The sequence below is a fragment of the Eriocheir sinensis genome, chromosome 6 (assembly GCF_024679095.1).
Source record: "Eriocheir sinensis breed Jianghai 21 chromosome 6, ASM2467909v1, whole genome shotgun sequence".
Lineage (NCBI taxonomy): Eukaryota > Metazoa > Arthropoda > Malacostraca > Decapoda > Varunidae > Eriocheir > Eriocheir sinensis.
The window spans coordinates 5,960,428-5,985,853 of NC_066514.1; the positions used below are offsets into that span (position 1 = coordinate 5,960,428).

At 41.8% G+C, this 25,426-nt stretch overlaps 1 protein-coding gene across 2 annotated transcripts; it reads left to right on the plus strand.

The window, feature by feature from the left end:
• The first annotated feature begins 3,137 nt into the window (after positions 1 to 3,137).
• On the plus strand, positions 3,138 to 24,188 carry LOC126989404 (interferon alpha-inducible protein 27-like protein 2B). Of its 2 annotated transcripts, none has more exons than XM_050848004.1 (4): positions 3,138 to 3,190; positions 10,016 to 10,130; positions 23,214 to 23,317; positions 23,464 to 24,188. In XM_050848004.1, the coding sequence occupies exons 1-4, from the start codon at positions 3,155 to 3,157 to the stop codon at positions 23,599 to 23,601; spliced, it is 393 nt and encodes a 130-aa protein (XP_050703961.1). In that variant the 5' UTR covers positions 3,138 to 3,154; the 3' UTR covers positions 23,602 to 24,188. The 2 variants fall into 2 exon arrangements, with proteins under 2 accessions (XP_050703961.1, XP_050703965.1); XM_050848008.1 differs by having other exon boundaries at positions 23,512 to 24,183.
• Positions 24,189 to 25,426: the final 1,238 nt, after the last annotated feature.

Below are 25,426 nucleotides of genomic sequence, written 5' to 3' on the forward strand. Positions count from 1 at the left end.
ACCGAGATATCCACTCAAGCACTCAGTCTCAGCCTCACTCGTGTGAGGAAGAAATGAGGGACACCATGAACGGCTGGCAAGTATTGGTACTGATACCGAGCAGTCTGGTACCGGTACCGTACTGTATACCTGGTACCGTTAGTACCGGTACTGGTACCGGTACCTGCCCACCCCTATTGTTGAGTAGCGTGGCAGCGTGGGTACTGTATTGTTCAAGTGGCGCGCGGGAAGAACTGAGCTCAGCTGTGTGGCCGCGGCGCCGTGTGAGTCCAGTTGCTTGAAACATCTGGTGGCCACTCCATAAAATATCGCGTATAAGTGAAAAAAACGTGTAAATTAAGCATTTATTTGCGTTTTGGACCCCGCGTTATTTCAAAAATGTGTAAACCAAACTCGCGTAAATCGAGAGCTACCTGTAATATAAAGAGCAAGAGCATGCATTTTCTAGTTCAACAATGAAAAATATTATTGCATGAAAATAATGCACTTTTTAATCATTTTAATGATCGGATGATCGGAATGGTGATCGGAACAGCGGTACATAAAAAAATGATCGGAAGATCAGAATCGGATCAGTTGCCCAGACGGATCGGATGATCGGTGATCGGAACAGCAAAAAAGTGATCGGTGCCCACCACTGATTTTTACCGACACCCGCGCGTCGTAACTCCTCCCACTTTACCTTCTCGAGCGACTTATGGTAAGGATTGAAGGCACGGTTTGAGGCCGTGCCTACATTGTCGAAGGGAAGGTACGCGGCTCGGCCTTCCTGAGTCTTGGTACGGGCCTGTGTGTTTCAGCTGAGTAGCAGCAGCTGCTGCTGCTTGTAATTATTATAATTCTTACAATGAGTTTTATTCTTATTCCCTGATTTTTATTGAAGGAAGCATCCACCATAGTCGGTTCCTCAAGAGCTGGCGGAGATTTGCCTTCAGGGGTAAACTCATGGACTTGGTATCATTGCATGGGTGATGGTCACAGAGTTATAACTCTGTGGTGATGGTACTGCGCGCTCATTGGCCGATGCGCATAAAATTACCTTTGTATTCCCACCAAAACCCCTTTTGCACCAATAAAAACTAATGCAATAAAATCTCTATTGATAAGTATGTGCCTTGAACTATTATAAATTAATCTGAAATGACATTCATAACAAAACGAAGTCAGAACTGCACGTAAATGGACAATGTCCAGCGACTGTTGAGACTAGACATTTTTAATAAGTTTTGCTACTACAAAGTGCTAGGCTACAGTCTAATTAACTCATTTATTGTAAGATTTCTTGGAAATATTTTAGGCCTGGCTTAGTCGTAATGTGTAGTGATGCTACGGAGTCATAACGTAAACATACTGGCCTAAGGCAAGAACCTTCTCATTTCTTTCATCGTCCTGTCATTATTCCTGAAACGTTTCTAATATTTGTGGGTAATAAACTAATAAATAGCCATAAGGAAGCACGATTATAAGAATAACTTCATTTAGACCAATAGTGTTGATTTTAAGAGGTAGCAGAGAGCGAGAGACAGTAAGGTTTGTCATGGCAAATGAAATTGCTGCAGCTTAGAACTAGTAAGCCACACCCAATGAGCGGCGCAGAGACCGTCACTCAAACAATGGCGCCACGTCCGCGAGTCCACCCCTGAAGAAAAATCTCCAGCTCTCGTGGAACCAACTATAGTAAATATATAATTCTCACAGTGTGATATATATATATATATATATATATATATATATATATATATATATATATATATATATATATATATATATATATATATATATATATATATATATATATATATATATAGGATGAGGTGGACACAACCCGTACTACTAGCAGGAAAATATTAATTAAAAATCTGCATTTGCCGTAACAGGCAAAACGAGGTGCATAATACTCCTCAGGAAATGGGCTTCTTCTATGAGTATCTGTTGAGCTTCCCCAGAGAATATTTTTTCTCCATAGGAAGGTTTTATCTTTTTTTCAATTGCTGTACGGCTTGTGACCAGGGGGTCACGGCTCGTACACGAGGTGTTCACGGCTCGTACAATTTTATAAATAAATTTCTTAAAAATCTGGCTTTGCACCAAGACTCAAACCTAAATGGCTAAAGTAATCCTTAGGCAGTGGGCTTCCTTTGAGGTATCAGTTTAAATTGTTTGGACTTCCAATTCTGCAAGTGATGACAGTGTTTTAACACGTAATTTTTAGGTGGTTTTCTATGCTCGTCAAATGTAACCAGGCTTTACAATAACATTTTGCATCCACCAACGAGATTCCCATGAACACAAAAACTCGGCACAACAATATCTTTCCATGCAAATATCTTTTCAATATGATCATATTTGCCATGGACACTTTGACCAACAAAGTCAAGACATATTCACAATCACCATACACTGTACTATGAGGCGAGAAAATTGCATCAGACAATTCGAAAAATAAAAAACTCGCCTAGCATTTTCAGGCGTGAGGCTTGCGTCACAAGATGGCTGCGTCAGCTGTTGGTGTCCCGTTTTCTTTCTACTGTAGGAAGCAAGACTTTCCTCTATGTTTTGCTTCGACAAAACGGCCTTTGTACGTACGTCTCATGACCGTGTACGAGTTACGTCCACCGCACCCTATATATATATATATATATATATATATATATATATATATATATATATATATATATATATATATATATATATATATATATATATATATATATATATTAAGCCTCGAGCCAAAAAAGAAAATGGCGGACACTGACTACTGCAGACCTTGCATTTCTTGTTGACAAGTAATGCAAGTCTTCAAATAAGTTGTTGTAGTTAATCTCTCAGGTGTGATGCTTAAATGTGCCATGCTAAGTGTGGTAAAAGTCTTGGCAGGGACTGAATATTGACAGCTGCTGGCTCAAGTCTAGTAAATGTTTGGGAATGGTGTGTTTTGAAGACTTTGAGGTCATGTCGGTAATCCAGAAAATATGCTGACCCGGAGGGTCTGTGACCCCTGCACTCCAGATGAAAGGACTTTTCCCGTGTTATTGCCATAATTATTATTATTGTTATTATTATTATTATTATTATTATTATTATTATTATTATTATTATTATTGATGCTAATGCAATGCCCTTTTCTCTGTTCTCAGATGAAATTGGTAAGACCATGACTGTGTTTGGTTCCCTCCTTGCTCCAGCTACTGTAAGTTCAATCTCTCTCTCTCTCTCTCTCTCTCTCTCTCTCTCTCTCTCTCTCTCTCTCTCTTGATATGTATAAAAATTCAAAGTTTTGAAAATCCAGCACTGTACAGTAACAGCTGGCATACTGAAGCCTACTGTAATTACTGAACACTTCAATGTGAACAGTAAGCCACTCCCGGTGAGGTATATATGGGAGGTGAGGAGTTGGGTAGATCGATTTTCCACACTTTTGTAGTTAATGACTTTGGACTAATCAAGATAGTGAGGGATTAATATGATAATAACCGACAAAAAAAAAAAAAATCTCCCTAGCCTTAACTGTTTTTTTTTTGAGAAAGCAGTTTCAAAAACTTCAAAGTGCTGTAACCATAAAACACAGCATTTTCACCATTTTCTGTCGAAGAAAAATGTTATTGTCATTTGAAAAATCCACAGAAATGTTGCATCTTTATAGAAAATGAGTTAAAACATGTATAAACTTTATGGAGTCAAATGAGACACATTTAGATAACAAAATCATCATAATTTTCACTGTAAGAGCCCTTAGAAGCAAATGAAGGCCTCATATGGCGGCTTAGAGCTTTGGCCAGAATGTGTTTGTGCCTTGATTCGAGTCCATAAACAGTATGGGAAGCTTCTGATGTCAGCCTCACTGTCCTTTCAACACTCTGAGAGTGTGCAGGCAAATCAGGCATCTCCAGCTTGTTGCCATTCAGAAGTGCTTCTTGAAGTTCCTGATCAGAAAAGTCTTCTGTGAGAGCAGGTTCACAGATCCCACTTTGAGACAGGTTGACTAATGCTGACCAGTGTGTGGCGTCAGTGTTGATGTCTGTGATCTTTTTCAGGCTCTTCTTGGCTGGCAACCCACTTCTGAAAGAATAATAATAAATTTACCCAGTTTTTATTTCACTATAAAATTCAATCCCTATTGGTGTCAGAATTTCTAATTTGAAATACAACTTTAATTATAATAACAGTTCGATAAATCCCCATAATCATTTTTTCTTTACATTTTAAAATTTATAAATGGTTACCTGATGGAGATAATTTTCTTCAGAGCAGTTTCTCTCCCTTCCAAGTCATCAGACTTCATCATCAAGTACAGCACATTCTCGGGCAACGAGGCAAACGCATTGTACTTCAGGTTCCTGAAAGCAACATCTTGGATTTCTTCAGACTGCTGCTTGATCCTCTTTATCATGTTGAAGATGTACAGCTGCTGACTGGAACTTGCTGTCGCTTTTGATCTCAAACCAACTGATTGCATACACTTCCACAATGAACTTGATGGCTAAGTAAAGCTTATCATGCAGTTCTGGGGGGTAAACACCTCTGGTCCACAAACACATCAATCTAATTGACAAAGTCAACCATCTCGCATGGTGTAATGATCCAATTTTCCAGGCAGCAAACTTTGGGTTGACATTACCCTTGGAAATTCCTAACGTATACTCTAAAAGAAGCCTCTGATCACTACTGAGATCATTCAGTGTCACCTCATAATTTCCATGTCATCCAGGGGGCCACGGAGTTTGGTAAATTCCATTTGTGGCTGATCTTGGTAATCAATTTCACAGAGTTTTCCCAGCGGACTACTGAAAGTAGTGGGAGTTTTGGTACTGCCATCAAGATGTTTAAAAACGGCTCTAAAAGGAAGCTCATTTTGATGGAGTGAACAGCCAATGGTGTGCAATTTCTGCTGAATTTTATTTTCTAAACATGTTATAAGGCCTCCCTCCTAGCCAGTGTTTGTGTTTGTGTTGTCAAGGAAGACAGCTTGCAAGGTATGAACACTGTTAAACTCTTCCCTTACCTGCTTATAACATATTAACCGCTACGGGTATTGTTTCGGCTGAGGAGAAACTGGATCCGGTAAATAATCATTGCCATGTGCAAGGGGGTATTCCCAATTTTCCCAGCTGGCTTTTAACTGGCTTCCGTGGTGTTGGTATGCCGGCGGGTATGTTACATACACACTGAAGAGAACCCAGCAGATATGCTAACCAAAGGGTTATCTTATAGTAAATGTCTAGATAAAATATTCTGGCTGGAGGGACCACAGTGGCTTACTAATGATTACCAACTGTGGCCTCAATACCCTTTGTTGAGCATAGCACCTTCTCAAAAAGGCAAATATGCACTGCTTGTACCTCTCAACCACCTAAAGTAAATACAGGAGTAATAAATATAAATAAATACTCTTCCTTTGAGGGCTTGTTAAGGTGCACAGCTTACCTATATAAATTTCTAAATAAGATAAAGGATTGTGATCCTAAAAAGAAAGCCTTAGAGTATTGGGTAAAGGTGGCTCAAACTGAGTGTTTCCAGAATGAACTGAATTTCTTGAACAATCCAAATAATGGAAATGAGAAAAACATTCCTCCTCTGGTATCCAACCTCAACTTATTTCTAGATGAAAGAGGCATTATAAGGTCCAAAGGCAGGATAAGTAAGTGTCAATACTTCAAGTATGACATACATCACCCTGTGTTACTCCCTAAGGAGCACAGGTTAACTACATTGATAACAAATGACTGTCATAACAAAATGCAACATTTAGGCATTGGAACTACCTTGAATTATTTAAGTGAACAAGGGTACTGGATCCCTAAGGGTAGGATGGCTGTCAAGAGCACACTAAGCTCTTGTAATGTATGCAAAAAGTATAATGCCTTGGCATTTAAGTACCCAAAATTCACAGATATGCCGAAGCATCACATGAATCTAATTAAACCTTTTCAGCATGTCGGGGTAGATTATACTGGCCATTTCTGGGTCAAAGATGAACTTAGTGATCAGTCAGTCAAGGTTTATGTTTTGATATTCACTTGTCTTAATATTAGAGCTGTTCACTTTGAATTATTACCTGACATGTCCACAAAGAATTTTCTGTTAGCCTTTCATAGATTTTGTAACCTATATTCTATTCCCCATTACCTGTACAGTGATAATGCCTAAGCCTTCTTAAAAGGTGGCAACATTTTAGAAAACTCCCTACAATCCAAAGAAGTTCAAGAAGAACTGGAGATAATTAACATCAAGCATATGAGAATTCCCTTATATTCAGCATGGGTAGGCTCTGCTTGGGAAAGGTTAATAAGGGTGCTCAAGAATTGTTTGTATAAAGTAGTCGGAAGGGCCAAGTTGACATAATTTGAGATGTTAACATCCTTGTCAAGCATCCAGTTGGCCATAAATTCTAGACCCTTGACCTACCGATCCAGTTCAGAAAGCTTGGAGTTTATAACACCTAACTCCTTGAAACTTCATGGGAACCCATCTCTCGTATTGAGGGGGGATGAGGAAGTGTGGGTCGATGACCAGAGCCAGCCCTCTTTAGAAAAGATTCTTGAAGTACAAGAAGAAGCATTAGAAAGCTTCAAAAGTTGTGGTTTGAGAGTTATCTACTCAGCTTAAGAAAACATAGCAGAAACCTATATCAGTCAACTTGGGAAAACAAAATTAAAATAGGAGATATAGTTCTGATTAAAGCTTTAATTAAACCCAGACCCTTCTGGTTAATGGGCACTGTCTTGCAAATTATTAAGGGATTGGATAATAAAGTAAGAACAGTTAAGGTCAAACAAGGTAATGGAGCAGTAGAATTTCATTCTATGTGTAACCTTCATCCGCTGGAGCTCACTATAACTCATCCGGGTAGAGATTTGGTATATGACAAGGGGGCCTCCCACAATAATGCCGACCCCACCCAGAGTGGCGGTGATCGTGTCGGGGCGCCTCGGCACAAAAGGAAAGCTACAAGATGCTTAATTTGGAAAAGGGAATTTTTTTTATCACTTAATCCATTACATAATTATTTTCCCTGGTCTGTTAAAAATTTTTCTGGGGGCCCAAAACGGTAAAAAAACTCAGAAATTTGTCACAAACACAATCAACAGATTTTGAAGGGAAAGGGAATGCTTCTACAAATTTTGACCATAAATCTGTCAAAGTTAAAACATTTTCGTTGTCAGATTGACTTTCAGGTAGTGGGCCTATTAAATCTACACCAATCATCTGCCATGGGCCTTCAGTCTTAATAGGTTTCAAAACTGATGCCACAGTTTTAATTTTTTCAGATCTTTGACACCTATCACACTCTCTTATCCACTTCATGACATCTTTTTTAATTCCTAACCAATAAAACCTTTCAGTAATTTTCTTAATAGTTTTACTGATCCCCATGTGAGCTCCTCTACTGGAGTCATGAACATCTTGGACTACTTTCCTTTTCTCTTCATCTGTGAGTATGGCATCTTTCAGCTGCACTGGACCTCCTTCCTTCGGTTGGTAGATATACTGGAGCCGGTTCGGATCAATATCTGAAAGTTTGAGTTTGAGATCAAGCAGATTCATAGCTAGACACACTAACTGTGGAGTTGTTTATTATGCAGTCCCAGGTTGCTGACTAATCTTAAGGAGCGTGACCACGGGGTATTTTTTGACGAATATAATTAAAATTGGATGAATACATGTTTTTTGCTCATCATGCCCGGGAACCCCTAAATTGCCAGGTTGTGAGGTTTGTTTTCGTAAAATTAAAACCCCTCCTCCCTGGAGGCCTTTTTAGATGCCCTGCATTGTTGTGTCATAGCCGGACATATGCGTCAACATATGCGGTATCATTCAATACTTGTATATATTTAAAATTTGCATTAGAATATTTTTTTCCGTAAATTTTGTCATTTGTCATCCTCTCCGCGTGGCGAGCAGGGCCTAGATCCAAGAAGCAGAAGCGTTAGCGATCTCGCTAACTGAGATACCGACGTAAACATTCGTTAATGGCATCCAAGAAGCTAAACTATGACGTCACAGCGTGGTTAACTTAACGAGAGCCCCAGTCCCTTCGTAAACGTAGCGCAGTTCATCATGATAAACTTACTTATGATTTTTTAGCATTAAATATAGGTTTTAGAGTACACAGAGCAAATTTAATTATAAAAGGATGATCTGTACACACTGCACACGACTAAAATATCAACACAAGCGCTGCCTCGCTGCTGCTGACCTCCATCCCGGGCCGTGCCCCGGCCCCCTCCCCATTAAAGAGTGTCACTGTCACAAGAAAATCTGGCATCTCTAAGCACCATTGCCAGATAGTCGTACTCAGAGCATCGTATTTACCGGTTTCTAACCCTTAACTATTGCCCAGAACCACTAATAATCAATCATTACGACTACAACAATATATGAATCCAGTTATCGGGGCCCAGGACAGAGTTTTTGTGTCGGAAATCGGCAACCATAAGAGGCTGAGGACGACTTGCTGCCAGCTATAGGCTGCTTCTTCTCCCGTTATACCTCGTAGTCATATTTCCCCATGATGACTGCCTCTCTCTTCTCCACCTCCTCAACCATTGTCAGCAGCTTGGACTCACTGAACCTCGGCCGCCGCATTTTCCTTAGTGGTTCAATATTTTTCTGGGTAAAAGTACTTTCCTGCCGTGTGTAAGGTGAGGATTATCGTACTCAGAGCATAGTATTTACCGGTTTCTAACGCCAAAGTTGCCTAAATATTGCCAAGAAACATCAGGATCTAACTCTTTTAACGATAACTATAGATGAGTTTCGTTATTGCAGCCCAGAAGACCGTTTTGGGGTAGGAAGTTGGAAATATAAGCGGCTGAGTACGCCAATCTGGCAACGTTGGCCGCCACAGCTGAGGAATGCAGCCGTATGATTGGCTGAAATTTTTTCAAAGACTTGCTGTGACTGGCTGTCGAGTCTGATGACATCATCGTGGCGCTTATCCAATCAGTTGGCTTTCTGCAGTAGCGAAGCCCGAGCGATATCGTTAAGTCTCCTCCTTGGATCTGAATTTAGTGATGTTGTCCGGGCGAACGTTCAGTAACGATACCGATGTCGGTAAGCAGCCTTCTCTTTGGATCCGGGCCCAGGGACGGAAGAGGCCCCACTGCGCTAGTGCCTCGCGAGACACAGGGGGAGAGTGCGTCGCATTTTTCTCTCCACTCCAGCCCCCCCCAAAATGTCCTTACAAATGATGTACAAGTGCAAGGCAACCAGAGAGAGAGAGTCATCAACATCAAGAGGGCTTATGGAGCGGCCAAGACTCGTAAAACAAGCAAGAGAGCAGCGTAGAAGTGAGGGAGCGTGATGGCACTCCGGGCACTCGCTACGCGCCGGGCCACCACTCACCCTGCCGCTCACCACCCTCGTGTTTTGCGACTTGCTTCAACACGTAGTACTAATCACGCCCTTTTCCATGACCACCTGCCTCGTCACCACTTACTCCACCACCAACAACTCAACTTATCGTCAGTTCCATTGCTACATTGCCTCATGACACCACTGCAGCTCGGACAACAGATCATTCACAGATTTGTGAACATTGAGTCTTATTACAAGGAAAACTTTAATCACCGTGTCGCTTTTTTAGCTACAAACACTATTAGAGACAGAATTGCCCAGTATGGTCGTGCAGGAACACCTTGACCTTCTGCCACCCTCACCTTTGATTGATTAAAACTTCTTTTATAAAGGGGGACCAGATGTCTAATCATTCTCCAGTAAGTCAACAAGGTATGCACAATAATATGTGAAAATTTCATGCCAATCAAATAAATACATGTGGCAAGACAGGAATGAAATGGAAAAAAAAACCTTTAGTAACCAATATCTCGAAAAGTAGCTTTTTTAAACTTCAAAAAAATTCACAAAATCGGTAAAAAGTCTGACCGACTTTTGTTAGGTATCATTTAAAACTACAACTAAAGGACAATTTTTGCCCCCTATAAATTTAAAAAACTGTCAAAAGCAAATGGGACACAGTGGAGAAAATTATAAGTGGCTAATTTTTTTTTTCTAGTTTGGAGCTTCACATGAAGAGTCCCGGGATCAAAATGGGAATCTCTTACTGTACGGCACTGCTGCTGTGGCCGGAGGAGCGGCTGCAGTGTTTGGAACTCCCCTCGTACTAATGGGTGAGTAGTGGAGATGAAAAGTAGCCTTAAAGCTGTGGAGAGAAAGGAAAAATGGTGAGTGAATGACCCAAATATTCGTGTAGTTACGTAAAAGGTTGAAGAATTTATAATAAAATTTTAGATCTCTTTCCTAAATTCTTACCATTCCGAGTTTCGCGCTGCTCTGACACGTACGGGTCACCTCTACCTACCATCAGCGTCACGCGCGCTGCCTTAAAAGGTAGTGTCACACTGGCCGTTTTCTTCCAACCATTGGGGGTACAGGCAACCGCAGTTGCCCATATGCCCAACTGGGAGCGAGTTGTTGGTCGTCCGAACGGCTGGAAAACAGTTGTGGGTACGAGCAACCGTGCAGCTGTTTGCAGACAAACAGACGATGGCAGTGTAAGATGGCCCACCAAGAGACTCGTAAAGTGGACTGGCAGAGCTGCTTTGTTTACTATTTAGTTGACGAGATAAGAGAACACCCCGTGCTGTGGAGCCACAGTTCCAAAAATCTTTTTCTCCTGTCTGAAAATTGTGGAAGGACTCCCGATGTTGTGTTCCTGGCTGTCCTCCGGCGAACTACACATGCTCAGAAGTGAATGCATTCAAACAAAGACTTGTTGGTAAACAGCTGTTCTCACACATCCCCTGACAGCATGGCTATGCTCACTTCGCTGCCAGCTCCCCCACCTCATGAGCCTATAATGCCCTCCAGCCCCCCACAAAAAAAAATCTGCCAAAATTATGGGCCTGCATATGCAAATCAAGACAAGTTATGTTTTTTGAAACTAGCAAGATGCTATTTCCCATAAATTTACCTCTGAATCACTGCGTGAAGGGCTTTAGTAAGGGAGATATTCACAAGGTTCTGTTGGCAAGAGAACCGGGTAGGACACGTAGTAATTGGTTTAAACTGGATAAGTTCAAACTCAACAGGGACACAGGCAAAAATTGATTTACTAACAGAGTGATAGATGAGTGAAACAGACTGAGCAGTCATGTGGTGTGTGCCAATACAATTGTCACATTCAAAAATAGATTAGATAAATTCTTGAACAGTGATATTAGGTGGGGTTAGATTCACAGGAGCTTAGGTTCAAAGGAGCTGCCTTGCACAGGCATACCAGCCTCTTGCAGACTCCTACGTTCTTGTGTTCGATTTATTGGCTCAGGAACACAACACTGGTCTTCACAGCACAGTTCTCTGATGAGGTTTGGGTAAACACTCCCGTCCTCCTGTCCTTGAAACCATAATCGTGCCCGTGTGGCGTGCCTGTGATCCCTCCGTATACCAAAAGTTCTCATTGTCACCACTGCGCATACACGGCCAATCCCCCCATCTAGACTCCGCCCACATAAATACATGAATTGAGTAACAACAAACACACACACACACACACACACACACACAAGATGGCGGACGGACACAGCTGAACTTCTGACGCGTCTACATACTATCATCAAGCTGCGCGGGAACTAAACCCTTGACGTGGAAATTAAGGTGGGGGCCGTGCTAGGTGGTAATCGTGCTGTCCCGAAGTGTTAAAGGCTGAGAACACTGAATAACACTGAATAACGAGCGAGGAGAAGGCAGGGGCGACGGCATCGTCGCCACCGCTGGGTTTGTTTACACCGATAAGCAGGGGAGCCAGGACAAGGGACAATGGTGTTGAAGGTTTCTCGGAAGATGTGGAGAGGCACAGAGACCGAGACATTATGTTGAGAAGGAGACTTATTGACTTGGAAAGGGAGATGAAGGAAATGAAGGACAGAATGGGGACGTTGGAGAGAGAGGTTGACGTCCTAAAGACGGAGAAAAATGTATGGAAAAATGCATACGGTGACCTGCACAAACAGGTAACGTTAAATGAGAAGACAGAGGATACAGAAGTTAAAGTCAAGGAATTAAAGGAAACACAAAGTCTGGAAGAAGGAACAAGAAAAGGAGAATGTTAGCTTTACGAAAATTGTGGAGGAGCAAGTCAAGGCTAAGGATGAAGCTATAACTGAAAAGGTGATCAAGGTGATAAAAGAAAAAACAGAAATATTGAGGGACTCCGCTGAAAAAAAGAAGTCTGTAATAGTGGTGGGCATTAATGAAGAGCACATGCCAGTCAGACATACAAGGGAAAAGAAAGAAAGGAAGGCAGTGGAGCAAGTAATTGAAGCAATTCAGGAAGATCATGAGCTGGTAGGAGAGATTGAAGAAGTATTCAGGCTTGGAAAGTATGAAGAAGGAGCCCAACGACCAGTTAAAATTATGTTTAGGTCTCAAGCTGCTGCAGAAGAAGTGGTGGGAAAGTCATGGAAGTTAGCAAGAACAGAGACCTACAAAAATGTCTGGGTAAGAAAGGACAGAAGTGTGGAGGAAAGGAACACAATAAGAGACTTGAAGAATCAAGCCAATGAAAAGAATGAAGGAAGGTCAGAAGAGGAAAAAAATAAGTTTTTCTGGAGAGTGACAGACATGGACCTAAGGAAGTGGTACAGAAGGGAAGAGGATACAGCTTGAAGGCGGCATACACTAATGTGAACGGGTTAATATCGTCAATGTTAGAAATAGGAGATTACCTGAGTAAGGAAAAAACAGATGTTATGGGGATTACGGAAACCAAATTGACTGGTAGTATAGTTGCATTTAACTAAGGGGATGGTAAATATAATGTACGGATGAGAAATAGAGAAAATAAACAAGGAGGAGGAGTGATGCTGTTGTTGAAAAAGAATGGACAGTGGAGGGTGTCACCTATGGCGAAGGGGAAGCGGAGGTCTTGAGTGTGGGAATAAGACTGCAAAAGGGAGGATGCAGAAACATCGTAGTGGTGTATGTCCCCCAAAAAACAGTTCATGGACAGAAGAATTGTACAAGAAGAAACTGGAAGATACATTAGATTGCCTAAGGAGATTGATGAGGAGAAGGATAAGATTCTGATAATGGGAGATTTTAATTGTCAGGAAGTGTCATGGGAAAACTGGTCAACGGAAGGAAGTGAAGCTTCATGGGGGAACAAGGTTTTGGAATTGGTTATAGATAACGTCCTCACACAGTGGGTGGAGGAAAATACAAGATTCAGAGAAGTCGAGCCATCTAGAATGGACTTGATAATCACCAGGGAGCCAGATATCATGCAGGAGATGAACTATAAGAGCCCTGTAGGGAAGAGCGATCACGTACTCATCGAGTACATATTACGAGAAGGAGGTAAAATAATCAGAAATGAGGACTACAGGAAAGAATGGTTTAACTTTAATAAGGCAAATTTTGAACAACTTGGGAAGCATTTTGAGGAAGCACAATGGGATACTTTTTTTGAGGCTGAAAATGTGGAGGACAAATGGGCTATCTTTCTGCGGATTTACAACGAAGGAGTGGAAAAGTGGGTACCAAGGATGAAAGAAGACCAGAAATCAAGAGAAGAGTGGTACAATAGAAAGTGTGTAGACGCCAAGCAGGAAAACAAGAAGGCATGGAACAAATGGAGAAAAAATAGGAGGATGGATCTATGGAATGAGTACAAAAGGAAGAGGAATGCTTATGTCACTGTAAGAAGAGAAGAAAAAAGGAATTTTGAGAAAAATATTGTAGATAAGTGCAAAGACCAGCCAAAACTGTTTTATAAGTTCATAAGTTGAAAAATAGAGATGAGATTCAAAAAGGTAAAGTTAATGGTGAAACTTTTGATAGTATAAGTGAAATAGTAGAAGTGATGAGTAACTGTTTCCAAACAGTGTTCACAAGGGAGAGTGAGTTTGAAGGTGTAGATGCAGTGCCGGGGAATAGAGTGGGTCTGGAGAGAATACGAACATTAGCAGATGAAGTTAGAAAATTATTGGAAGAATTGGATGTGAGGAAATCAGCAGGACCGGATGGTATATCAAATTGAGTGCTAAAAGAGTGTAACCAGCAAATGGCTGAAAAGTTGACCAACTTGATTAATGTCTCACTAGCACAAGGGAAGGTACCGAGAGACTGGAAGAGGGCTAACATCGTCCCAATATATAAAGGAGGAAGTAAGGAAGACCCATTGAACTATAGTCCAGTGTCATTAACAAGTGTAGTAGCAAAGATGTGTGAGAAAATTATAAAAAAAACAGATGGGTGGAGTATTTAGAAGAAAACAGTATATTAACAAATAGCCAATTCGGATTCAGAGGAGGACGGTCTTGTGTAACTAATCTGATCAGCTTCTATTCAAGAGTAATTGATATAATACAGGAAAGGGACGGTTGGGCAGATTGTGTGTATCTGGACTTAAAGAAGGTGTTTGATAAAGTACCACACAAGCGATTAAGGAAACTTAATCATGTTGGAGGTCTGGGTGGTTCAATATTGGATTGGATTATGGACCTTTTGACGAAGAGAGAAATGAGAACAGTAATTAGGAATAATAAATCAAGCTGGATGGAAGTGACTAGTGGAGTCCCACAAGGATCGGTGCTGGCTCCGATTATGTTTGTAACTTATATTAATGACATGACAGAAGGGGTGACAAGCTATATGAATATGTTTGCTGATGATGCTAAAATAATGAGGAGGGTGGCTAATGAAGAAGACTGTGTAGCCCTGAGCCAAGATCTCAATAGAATAAGCGAATGGTCACGCAAATGGGAAATGACATTCAATACAGAGAAGTGTAGCGTGATGGGGTTTGGTAAGAGCAGTAGATGAATATCGGGGAACTACTCTCTGAGTAATGAAAGAATCATGAAAAAAAACTGAAGAAAAAGATATGGGAGTGATCATAACAGACAAATTATCCTTTGGAAAACATATAGACCGGATAATTGGGGAAACATTCAATCTTCTTAGATACATAAAAGCAGCATTTGCATATTTAGATGAAGAAATGGTGAAGAAACTAATAACATCGATGATACGTCCAAGACTGGAATATGCAGCATTAGTGTGGTCACCTAGATTGAAGAAAGAAATTAGAAAGTTGGAAAGAATGCAAAGAGCAGCGACTAAATTACCGGAAACTCTGAGAGAACGTACTTATGAAAAAAAGATTGGAGAAATTGGGACTTACAACACTGGAGAGAAGAAGAGACGGGACTTAATAGCATTGTACAGGATACAAGAGGGATTGGAGAAATTGGACAGGGAAGAACTAGTGGTACGTGACAGAAGTGTGACAAGAGGCAATGGTAAGAAATTGAAGAAGAGCGACTGTAGGAGAGACATCAAGAAATACAGTTTTCCATACAGAAGCATAACATGGAACGGACTTGACGAGGAGACTGTGTGTGCAAAAACGATTCATGAACTTAAAGCCAAACTGGATAATAAGCGTTATGGAGACGGGACAGCATGAGCCTAGTACGGCTCTTTTCCTGTATTTCACAACAACTAGGTAAATACACACACACACACACACACACACACACACACACACACCAAACTCATCAGGAACCATGGCAGATGTTTCTGACAAACAGAAACGATTTCACCATTTCTTTGAGTGTGTTAGAACGTATTTGGTGAGTCGCTCACACGGACCAAACCTAACTCTTGGCAAGAAGAGCATTCATCTTTAGCACTTCTCTCTTCTTGCCATGGGGTATGTTTGCTTTGTATGAACCACTCGCCAAGTACGTTCTAACACACTAGGAAATGGCAAAGTCATTTCAGTTTTACAGAAACAAATGCCATGGTTCCTGATGAGTCTAGTATGTGCATACGTGTGTGTGTGTGTGTGTTTGTTGTTACTCAATCCACTTGTTTATGTGGGCGGAGTCTAGGTGGTGGGTTGCCACACACACGCAGTGGTGCCAATGAGAACCTCTGGCATGGAAGAACCACAGACATGCCACACCCACAACAGCTTCTTCCTTCCATTTAACTGCAGCAACGAGTCCATAACTTTGGTAATGGCACCACAAGCCGCGGCAGCCCTTATACTCCTCTGTTCACTCTCCTAGCAACAGAGGTGAAGTTACTAATTTAGTTTCATATTTAGGGTTTCTGTGTCCTTTGGTAAAAGCACAAAAATTTCCTTCAAAACCAGTTATCAGATATATGAATAGAATTACAAAACTTATTAGAAAAATGGTTTTTGTATCCCAGAGTGAGATGTAGTTGTAATCACTATCTTTTAAGTTTGCCATGTACAGTAATACCTCGGTTTACGAGTGCCTTAATTTACGAGGGTTTTGATTTACGAGCAAAAATTGCCTTGATTTATGAGCAGTGATTTGGTGTACAAGTATCCTGTTCATACGAGTCAAAGACCTGAGCGTGGGTTCCTTTTTCTTGCCACATGATGCTCAGAGCTGAAAACAATGGGAATTGAGTTCAAACTGGTCCAAACACTGGGCCTTTTTCCTCCAACCGCGTTGGCTGTGGGTGCAACTAGCAACTCCAACTTTTCTCTGTGTGTGTGTCGCACACGATCATGGTCAGTTGCCCGTATCCACAACGTAAACAAACCAGTTGCCCTGTATCACAGCTGGGCGTTATCACGATACTTTATCGCTGATAACAAAATCGGGTTATCGGCCATCCGCTACTTATTTATTTATATATCGGTATATTCGTTACTTTTGGAGCTTTTACCGCTGTGCCATATCCTCCAGGACGTCGGCAACCATGGACTTCCACTCTTCTCTGTTTCTTGTAACTCTGATGAACTGCCCACGTGTCATCTCTCCCCGCACCAACTCCACCAGTCCATCCATGTATTTTATTCTTGGTCTTCCTCTACTTCTTCTTCCTTCCACCATTCCAGTCATAATCAAATTCTCCAGTCCTTCTCTCCTCATTACATGGCCGAAAAAACTTCAGCTGTCTTCCTCTCACTGCTTCCATCAACTGTTTTGTCTCTCCCACCATTTGTAGAACGTCTGCATTTGTCCTTCTGGCTGTCCATGGTATTTTCATCGTTCTCCTCCATAACCACATTTCCATCGCTTCCAGTCTCTTCACCATTGCTGTTGATATATTCCAACTCTCCACTCCGTATAGCAGGGCTGACCACATGTAGGTTTTAATCAGACTTTTTCTTGTTCTTATTACCAAATGCCTCTTTTGCAATTCCTATTCTTCTCTTAAGTTCTGTGTCGCATTTCACATCCTCTGTTACCATACTTCTCAGATAGTTAAAACTTGCCACCCTTTCCACCAATCGGTCTCCACAGCGCAGCTCCATTTGTGGTCCAGGAAGATCCTTTGTCATTACCATGCATTTTGTTTTTCGGGCGTTAATTGTCAGTCCTCTGTTTTCGCTTTCCTCTTTTACTCTGTCAAACATAATGTGCAGCTTCTCATTTGTGTCTGCTATCAAAACTGTGTCATCTGCATATCTCAGGTTGTTAATATTCTGTCCACCAACTCTTATACCTTCACAATCCCTGATGTTCCTCATTATTATTTCTCCATATAGAGAAAACTAATCTGGAGATAATACGCATCCCTGCCTGACTCCTCTTCTTATATTTTGACATTCTGTTTCTCCTCCATTTACTCTCATACAAGCTTTTTGTCTCCAGTAAAGATTCTTTATCAGTCTGTATTCCTTTCCAGTCACTCCTATGCTCCTCAATATATCCGTTAGGTCCACATACCTAACTTTGTCAAAAGCTTTCTCATAGCCGATAAAGCAAACATACAGATTTCTTTGCTTCTCTATTACTCTTTCAGCCAACGTTCTCAACATAAATATTGCGTCGCTTGTTCCTCTTCCTTCAACAAATCCGCACTGTTCCTCTGATACTTCCCGACGTATTTTCCCTCTTAATCGTTTCAGTATCACCTTCAATATGATTTTTGTGATTTGGCTCATAATGCAGATCGTCCGGTGTTTCTCATAATCAAGTGTTCCACTTATTTTTGGAATTGCTATGAACACAGATTTGCACATTTGTTCTGCTATGTGTCCCGACTGGTAAATCTTGTTTGCAATATCGGTAACTTTCTTTACTGCCATATCTCCAAGAGCTTGTAACATTTCAATTGCAATTCCGTTACTTCCTGTTGCCTTTCTTCTCTTCATACCGTTCATTGCCCACCTCACTTCATCTTCTAGGATATCCAGGCCTTCACTTTCTTCTATCGCTTCCTCTATCTCTGGTCTGTCGTCACTGAACAAATCCCCTATGTATTCATTCCACCTGTTTCCGACCTCTTCATCTCCCATCACTGCTGTTCCATCTTTCTTTTTCACAGCACTTCCTTTGTTCCACTTCCGCTTCGGTGTCATTTCCTTTATCTTCCCATATCTTGAGTGTTGATGAGTTCTGCATAGTTCTTCTACCTCTTCACACTGTTCATTAAGCCATTGTTCCTTCTTTCTATTGCATTCTTGGTGTATCTCTATATTCTTAATTCTATATTGCATATCATCTCGTCCCTTTAACCGTCTCCGTTCATCCATCATGTCCAAAATTTCCTCCGTCAATCATGGTTTCTTCTTTCTTCGCCTCTTATCTGGTATGGCCTCTTGCACCCCCTTCTGTATTGCCTCTGCTAAGATGTTCCACTGTTCCTTCGCTCCATCACTATCTGCTTCTAGCAAAGCAAATCTATTGTGAACTTCAACCGCATATCTCTCTGTCACTCTCGCATCTTTCCCCAGTAATTCAATATTTTTTCTGGGTATATAATTTGGCTTTTTTAGATGCTTAAGCATGAGTCTAATGGTCGCTACCAGTGGCACATGGTCACTGTTGACATCAGCACCTGGAAAAGTTCTTGCTTGTGTAACTGCATTCCGGTATCCTTCATTAATTGTAATGTAGTCTATTTGATTTTTCACACTCCGGGTGCTTCCACGTCCACAAATGTCTGTTATGATGTCTAAACCAGGTATTAACCACTATTTGTGCTTTCTCCAAGCACCATTCAACGAGTCTCTGTCCTCTATTATTCCTTTCTCCAAGGCTGAAAGGTCCTACCAACTGTCCTACTCTGCCCTGTCCTACTTTGGCGTTCAAATCTCCCATTATGATATTGATTTCATGGCTCTTACATTGGCTCAATACATTGTCGATACTCTCATAAAACTGGTCGATTTCTTCCTCGTCAGCATCACTCGTTGGTGCGTAGACCTGTATGACATTGATGTCCATTGGTTTTCCATGTAGCTTTACCAATATTATTCTGTCTGTTACTGCCCAATAACCTTTGAGACTATCTGCTACCTCTCTCGCCAAGAGTACTCCAACTCCCCTCTCGTGTCTATCTCCTCCCGAGTAGATGAATTTACTCTTTTCATACTGCATTTCTCCACTTCCTGTCCATCTCACTTCACTGACTCCCAATATATTTATCTTCAATCTTTCCACCTCTTGATGCACATTATCAAGCTTTCCTGCTTGATGCATTGTTCGCACATTCCATGTTGCAATTTTCCATCTTTTTCTTTGTTTGCTTGCAGTCGCTTGATGACAGACAGGATTCGCCTGCCGCACGCGAGCTTCCCGACCGGACGCGACAGCAGCTATCTGAGGACCACTGCTCCCGTTAACATCGTTGTCTTTATTCATTGTTCTCGCCTTGTCCATGGTTATACTAGGATGGATACGTAGTGAGGGCTCCACTCCTCTTCTACGGTGACTGGCCGATGACCGTGTTTGTGCCCGGTTCGCCCTGAAGTGTGTCACACACCTTGCTGTCACAGTTGCACACCGGTGGACGTATACAACATCTCATACGCCATGCTACTGCTCCAGTCTTCACCTTGGAGCTGGCACTGCTCTACACCCCATGTTGGTCTTGAGGTGCCCCTCACCTGGTTTAGCCCATCAGCCAAGATGGTTGCCCGGGATGTGGCCATTGTCCTAGGCTGACAACTTCTTGGAGCCACAGGTGAGAGTTGGGATGAGTATCAGCAACAGGATCCTTCATGCCTGGAGTGGCTGTCCTAGAAGCCTATTCTACATCCCTACATCCTTTTGGAACTTTTGGAACTAAACTAGCGATAATCACTACTTTTTTCTGCCTCGGAAAAACCCATTGTCTCCTCCCTACTGCGCATGCGTGGCCCGGGCGCCCGGTGTTGTATGAAAAAACTTCGGGATATAAAATATCTTCGGTGAAGAGATTTCATACTTAGATCATCAACATTAAAACACTTGGTTATTTTATTTGTTAAACTAAAAAATCACTATATCAAAGAGAAAAAATCATTTAACTTTGCCCCCAAAATGATTATTCGCTGCCTGAAATTTATGATCCGTTGTAAAGAGCGTAAACATAGACCAGCGGCTTGTGTTACCACGTGGCGGCGTGACGCGTGGCCTCTCAGCTGCGTCTCGAGTGACGGAGTGATTGCCAGTGTTCTGGTTCCCAGTGCTTCAGTGCTTCTTTACTGAAGTGACTGTTAAAGTGTTAATGGTGATCAGTAAGAATGACTGAATAAGTAGTGATGGGCCAGTTCACGAGAGACCAGTGTTTGGAAACAAAAACGCCAGCTTTTGACGGTGGGGACGCCAAATAACACAACACCGGGTCAGGCGTTACTAGCATTACCGTCCATATGTACGTGTCAACGTGTGGATATAGTATAGTTTTCGCCTATCGAACTTATCGCTAGCTAGTATCGGAGTTGTTGATTTATGTCGGGTATCGGTTATCGATTATCGCCTATATTTGTGTCTCCAGTTAACGAATATCGGTTATCACTGATAAGGTTTTCCATTATCAGTTATCGGGAATAAGGTTTTCTGTTATCGTGTCCAGCTATGCCCTGTATATACATGGCGCTGTTTGCAAAAGTAAGGACTGTTGTGGCTTGTGCTGCTGTTACTCAAATTGTGACTTGTTGCTTCAGTTAAATGGAAGGAAGAAGCAGTTGTGGGTGTGATCATGGCTTCAAAGATGGGAGGACAGGGGTGTTTACCCAAACCAACAACTCGCTCCCAGTTGGGTGTACGGGCAACCGCGGTTGCTCCTAGCTCCAATGGTTGGAGGTAAACACGCAGTGTGACACTGCCTTCAGTCCACGTTGTACACTTGCAGAGGCAGCACCCGCACACTCGTGTCCGCTTACGTTTGTGCTCTAGTGTGCAATCTTTGTGTTTTCAGCACTATATCATCATCATCATCATTTTGTTTAACGTCCGTTTTCACTCATCCTGAGCGGTTGGACGCTTTATGGCTCTCCTCCGTTCTACTCTGACTTCTGCCCAATGTTCATCCAATCCCATCAATACCAAGTCTTCCTGTAACACCTTCTCCACGTTTTCCTAGATCAACCAACTGCTCTCCTTCCTTCTACCTCCAATCTCTCCACAACTCCCAGCACTGTATCCTCACCTGCTCTCTTTACATGTCCAAACCATCAGAGGTTTTCCCTTCTGAGCACTGTTTCCAGGTCCTCTACTCCACATCTGTTAGCTACGTCTGCACTGGACACCTTATCTTGCCACCTGATCCCTGCCATATACCTCTGCATTCTGCAATCACGTGCTCTCAATACCTCCATCAATTTTCTAGTTAGAGCCCATGTTTTTGTTCCATACAACATCACTGATCTAATTCACACTTGGCACACCCCTGCTCTGCTTTTTAGAGGGATGCTACGATTCACGAGCAGACTAGCCACCTCCCTCCACCTTAACCACGCTGCTGCCACTCTCGCTCTCACTGTCCTCTCCACTCCCGCCTCACAGTCCAGAACATCTCCCAAATAACAGAAATGTTCTACCTCATCCAGCTTTCCTCCATTCACCTCTTGTTCTTCCCTCTCAGTTTCTTGTCCTTGCTGTCTCCTTACGCAAGCTGGGCATGTAAAATTTTGCACTCCTCTGACATTTCTGAGGCCTGAGCATCCAGGGGCACCACTGCCTGCAACATGTGCAAAAGACTGAATTTGCACCTACTCCCTTCCCACAGCATCCTCATGGATATTTTCCTGATTTAATCTTTTCTCCTGCTTCTTTTCCAGTCACCATGTACTTTGTTGTTTTCCTTATTAATTTTCAAACCTCTCTCCTCCATTCCTTCCTTCTATTTATTAAACTTCTCTTTCACTTCTCTGCTGTCTCTGCATTTACTACCAAATCATCTGCATACAGCAGCTCCCATGGTGCCTCTCCTCTTGCTTCCTTTGTTGCCTCCTCCATTACTGTTATAAACAGGAGCGGGCTAAGGGCAGATCGCTGGTGAACACCCACTCCAATTTCGAACTCATCTGATGTTCCCACCACTGTTTTCGTTCTCGATTTTGTACCTTCATGTAGTCCCATCACCGATTCAACCAATTTTTCTGGTACTCTTTGCCTTCACAATATATTATTTACATATTATACTATATAATTTATATTTTTTTATATTTTATTATTTTACTATATATATTACATATTTATTAGTGAATTACTATACTATACTATGTATATTTTTTGTCATTGCTATTTGTTAGTGAAATTACTTTTATTCTGTATAAAATAATGTAAAATGGTTTTTATTTTAATATTTTTGGGTGGATATGGGATGCATTAACCAATCCACTGCGATTTTTTTTTTTGTACGTCTTCGCCTGTGGTGCCAGTAGGCTTGCATAGTAGGGCCTGGTGGTCAGCCCCAGCCCGTTGTGGAGCGGGCAAGTGTTTATAGTGGCGCCATCTTGCATTGGCTCATGCTATCCCCCGGAGCTCATCTTTGATCCTAGAATCTAGATTCCGGGTTGATAGGTGGTCTTCTGGACAGCATGTGGGTAGTCTTAGGCCACTCGGTTGTGACTGAAAAATCCCAGCTTGGTGTCACTGGGCGGGGCGCGAACCCGTGTCGTCCTGGACGCGGCGCCGTCATGCTATCCACTCAGCCACCGAATTTGGCTTTCACTGAGCCTGGTCACACATACTCTCAGGTCTTTCTCTGCCTCTGTGGTGGATAGTGGAGTGTTTCCCATGTGGTATGCTGGATATCCCCTCCCAAGGTGCATGACTTTACATTTTTCTTCATTGAATTGTAGCAGCCACTTTTTCATCCATTCATGTAGCTTGGTGATGTCTTCTTGTAGGAAATCCACAGTCAGCAGGTTAATGGGATTCACATTAATTTTAATGGGGAAATTCATTTTGGTGTGCGAGTAAATTCTGGAACAAATTAAACTCGTAAACCGAGGTACAACTGTATTTGTAAGGATATAAGTTTTTCAGGTCTCGGATTCACGAGTGCGGGCATCGCTGCCGGTACCTGGGGAGCATCCATGATGTCTGCCTCTGCCATTGCCAGTGGAGGAGGGATTGTAGCAGGTGGAGTGGTAAGTAAATTTGGTACAGGGTTTAGTCTAATAAAGTTGGTTATATTTCAGTATTATAAAAGCACTGATTTATAAGAAGCTAGAAATTGGTTTCCATGATATTTACACCCGTAGAAGCAAGCCAAAACTCTCCATTAACCCGGTAGCTGCAGGGATCATGTTTCTTAACACGTTACCCGTGTTTGGCAATTCAGCGCTCTCGCCTGCCCCGCGGAACCTTCACAGCGCCACCACGCCAGTGTCCGTCGGACTTTTGCAGAGAGAGGATGTATGTATCATTGTGAGAGGATAGCCTGTAGTAGAGAGCGTAAAAATCCACGGTACAAATATATACCGAATCGCAGACCACTAATATTGTTTCCCTCTATCGCGTATTGGTGCACCAATGTACCAGGCATGGGTTGGCGCATATATGTACCAGTTCGCGACCCACTGATGATATAATCTTGTTCCGCTATTTGGTGTAGTTTTTATGATGCATATATGAGTTAGTATCGATACAGTATCTTACATTTTGATCAGCTGTACATACGAAAACTATTGATAAATGCTTTTTTCCCCCCTTTTCACCATAAATGAACTCGACCGTCTTTTGCGGAGGACGATCGGATACCTCATCTGGTGATTCAGATGATTAAGATTTTTTTGTCAATTCAGGTGACCCAGATGATGAGCACTCCGAGGAAAGTGATGAGTCAGAAACAGATGAAGAGCAGGATGGGGAACATTATTTTTTATTCAGTTATGAAAGCAAAATATTAATTTATCAGGAATTTTTATTTTTTTTACGTTATTTGCCGAGTGGTATTTTCCTGTGGTATTTTCCTCCACAGTTCAGCAAAATACACTGCAATAAATGAAACATTAAGATAATCTAATATTCCAAGTCATTAGTAGTGATCTGGAGCATTATTTTTTATTCTAATATGAAAGCAAAATTTTCATTTATTAAGAATTTTTATTTATTTATTTATTTATTATTATTATTATTATTATTATTATTATTATTATTATTATTATTATTATTATTATTTTTATTTTTATTATTATTTTTATTATTATTTTACATTATTTGCTATGAGGGGAATTTTCCTCTACAGTTGATTACTGTTACACAATGCTTATATTTTGGAAGTGAAATGTCACCAAACTTTGTATGTATTTTGGATGCCTGTTTTTTTTCTTTTTACATATACAGTAATCTCTCGCCATATAGCGGTTCACTCATCGCGGTCTCGCTGTATCGCGGATTTTTAAATTGTATCGTATCGCAGATTTTTCGCTATATTGCGGGATTTTCCGGTCAAATAATATTTTTCTAGCCCAAAAAAGGAAAACGATATAAATCAACGTAAGTAGGAACAGACCTAAATAAGCACCTACGTCACCCACCTATTTTTTTTTTTTTTCCGTCGCTGCCTATTGCGCCGTTAGTCTTTTCCCTGGTTCACTCCTCCCCCACTGCCTTTCTTTCTTCTCCCTCGTCCCCGTATTTTTCTCCTTCCTTCTCATTTCTTTCTTTTCCTTTCACCTCCCTCCCAGTTTTACTCTTAATCTCTTTCCCTCCCACTCACACCCTTTCTCTCCCCCTCTTTCCTCACCTTTACCTGACCCTTCCCTCTCTTTTAATCTCTTTCCCTCCAACTCACATCCTTTATCTCCCCTCTTTCCTCACCTCTACCTGACCTCCATACCTCTCTCTCTTCTTCTCCCGTCCCATTTCCTCCACCCATTTCCCTTGTTTCCTCCTTCCTCACACCCTCTTATCTTTAGTCTTATCTCTCACTCTTCCTCCCTTTCTCCATTAGATTATATGAACACCACACACACACACACACACACACACACACAGGAGGGGAAATGTGAAGGGTGTGTGGAGGGAGGGGCAGACCTGACCTGACTCTCCCTTCTGCCACTCCCTCTCCACACCCTTCTCATTTCCCCTTTGTGTGTGTGTGTGTACACCTAGGTAAAACACACACACACACACACACACACTCAGAAGGTGAAATGGAAAGGATGTGGGGAGGGAGGGGTGGAAGTGAGAGTCAGGTCATTTCCTGTCTGAAGCCCTGACCTGACTCTCCCTCAGGACCTCACCTGACTCTC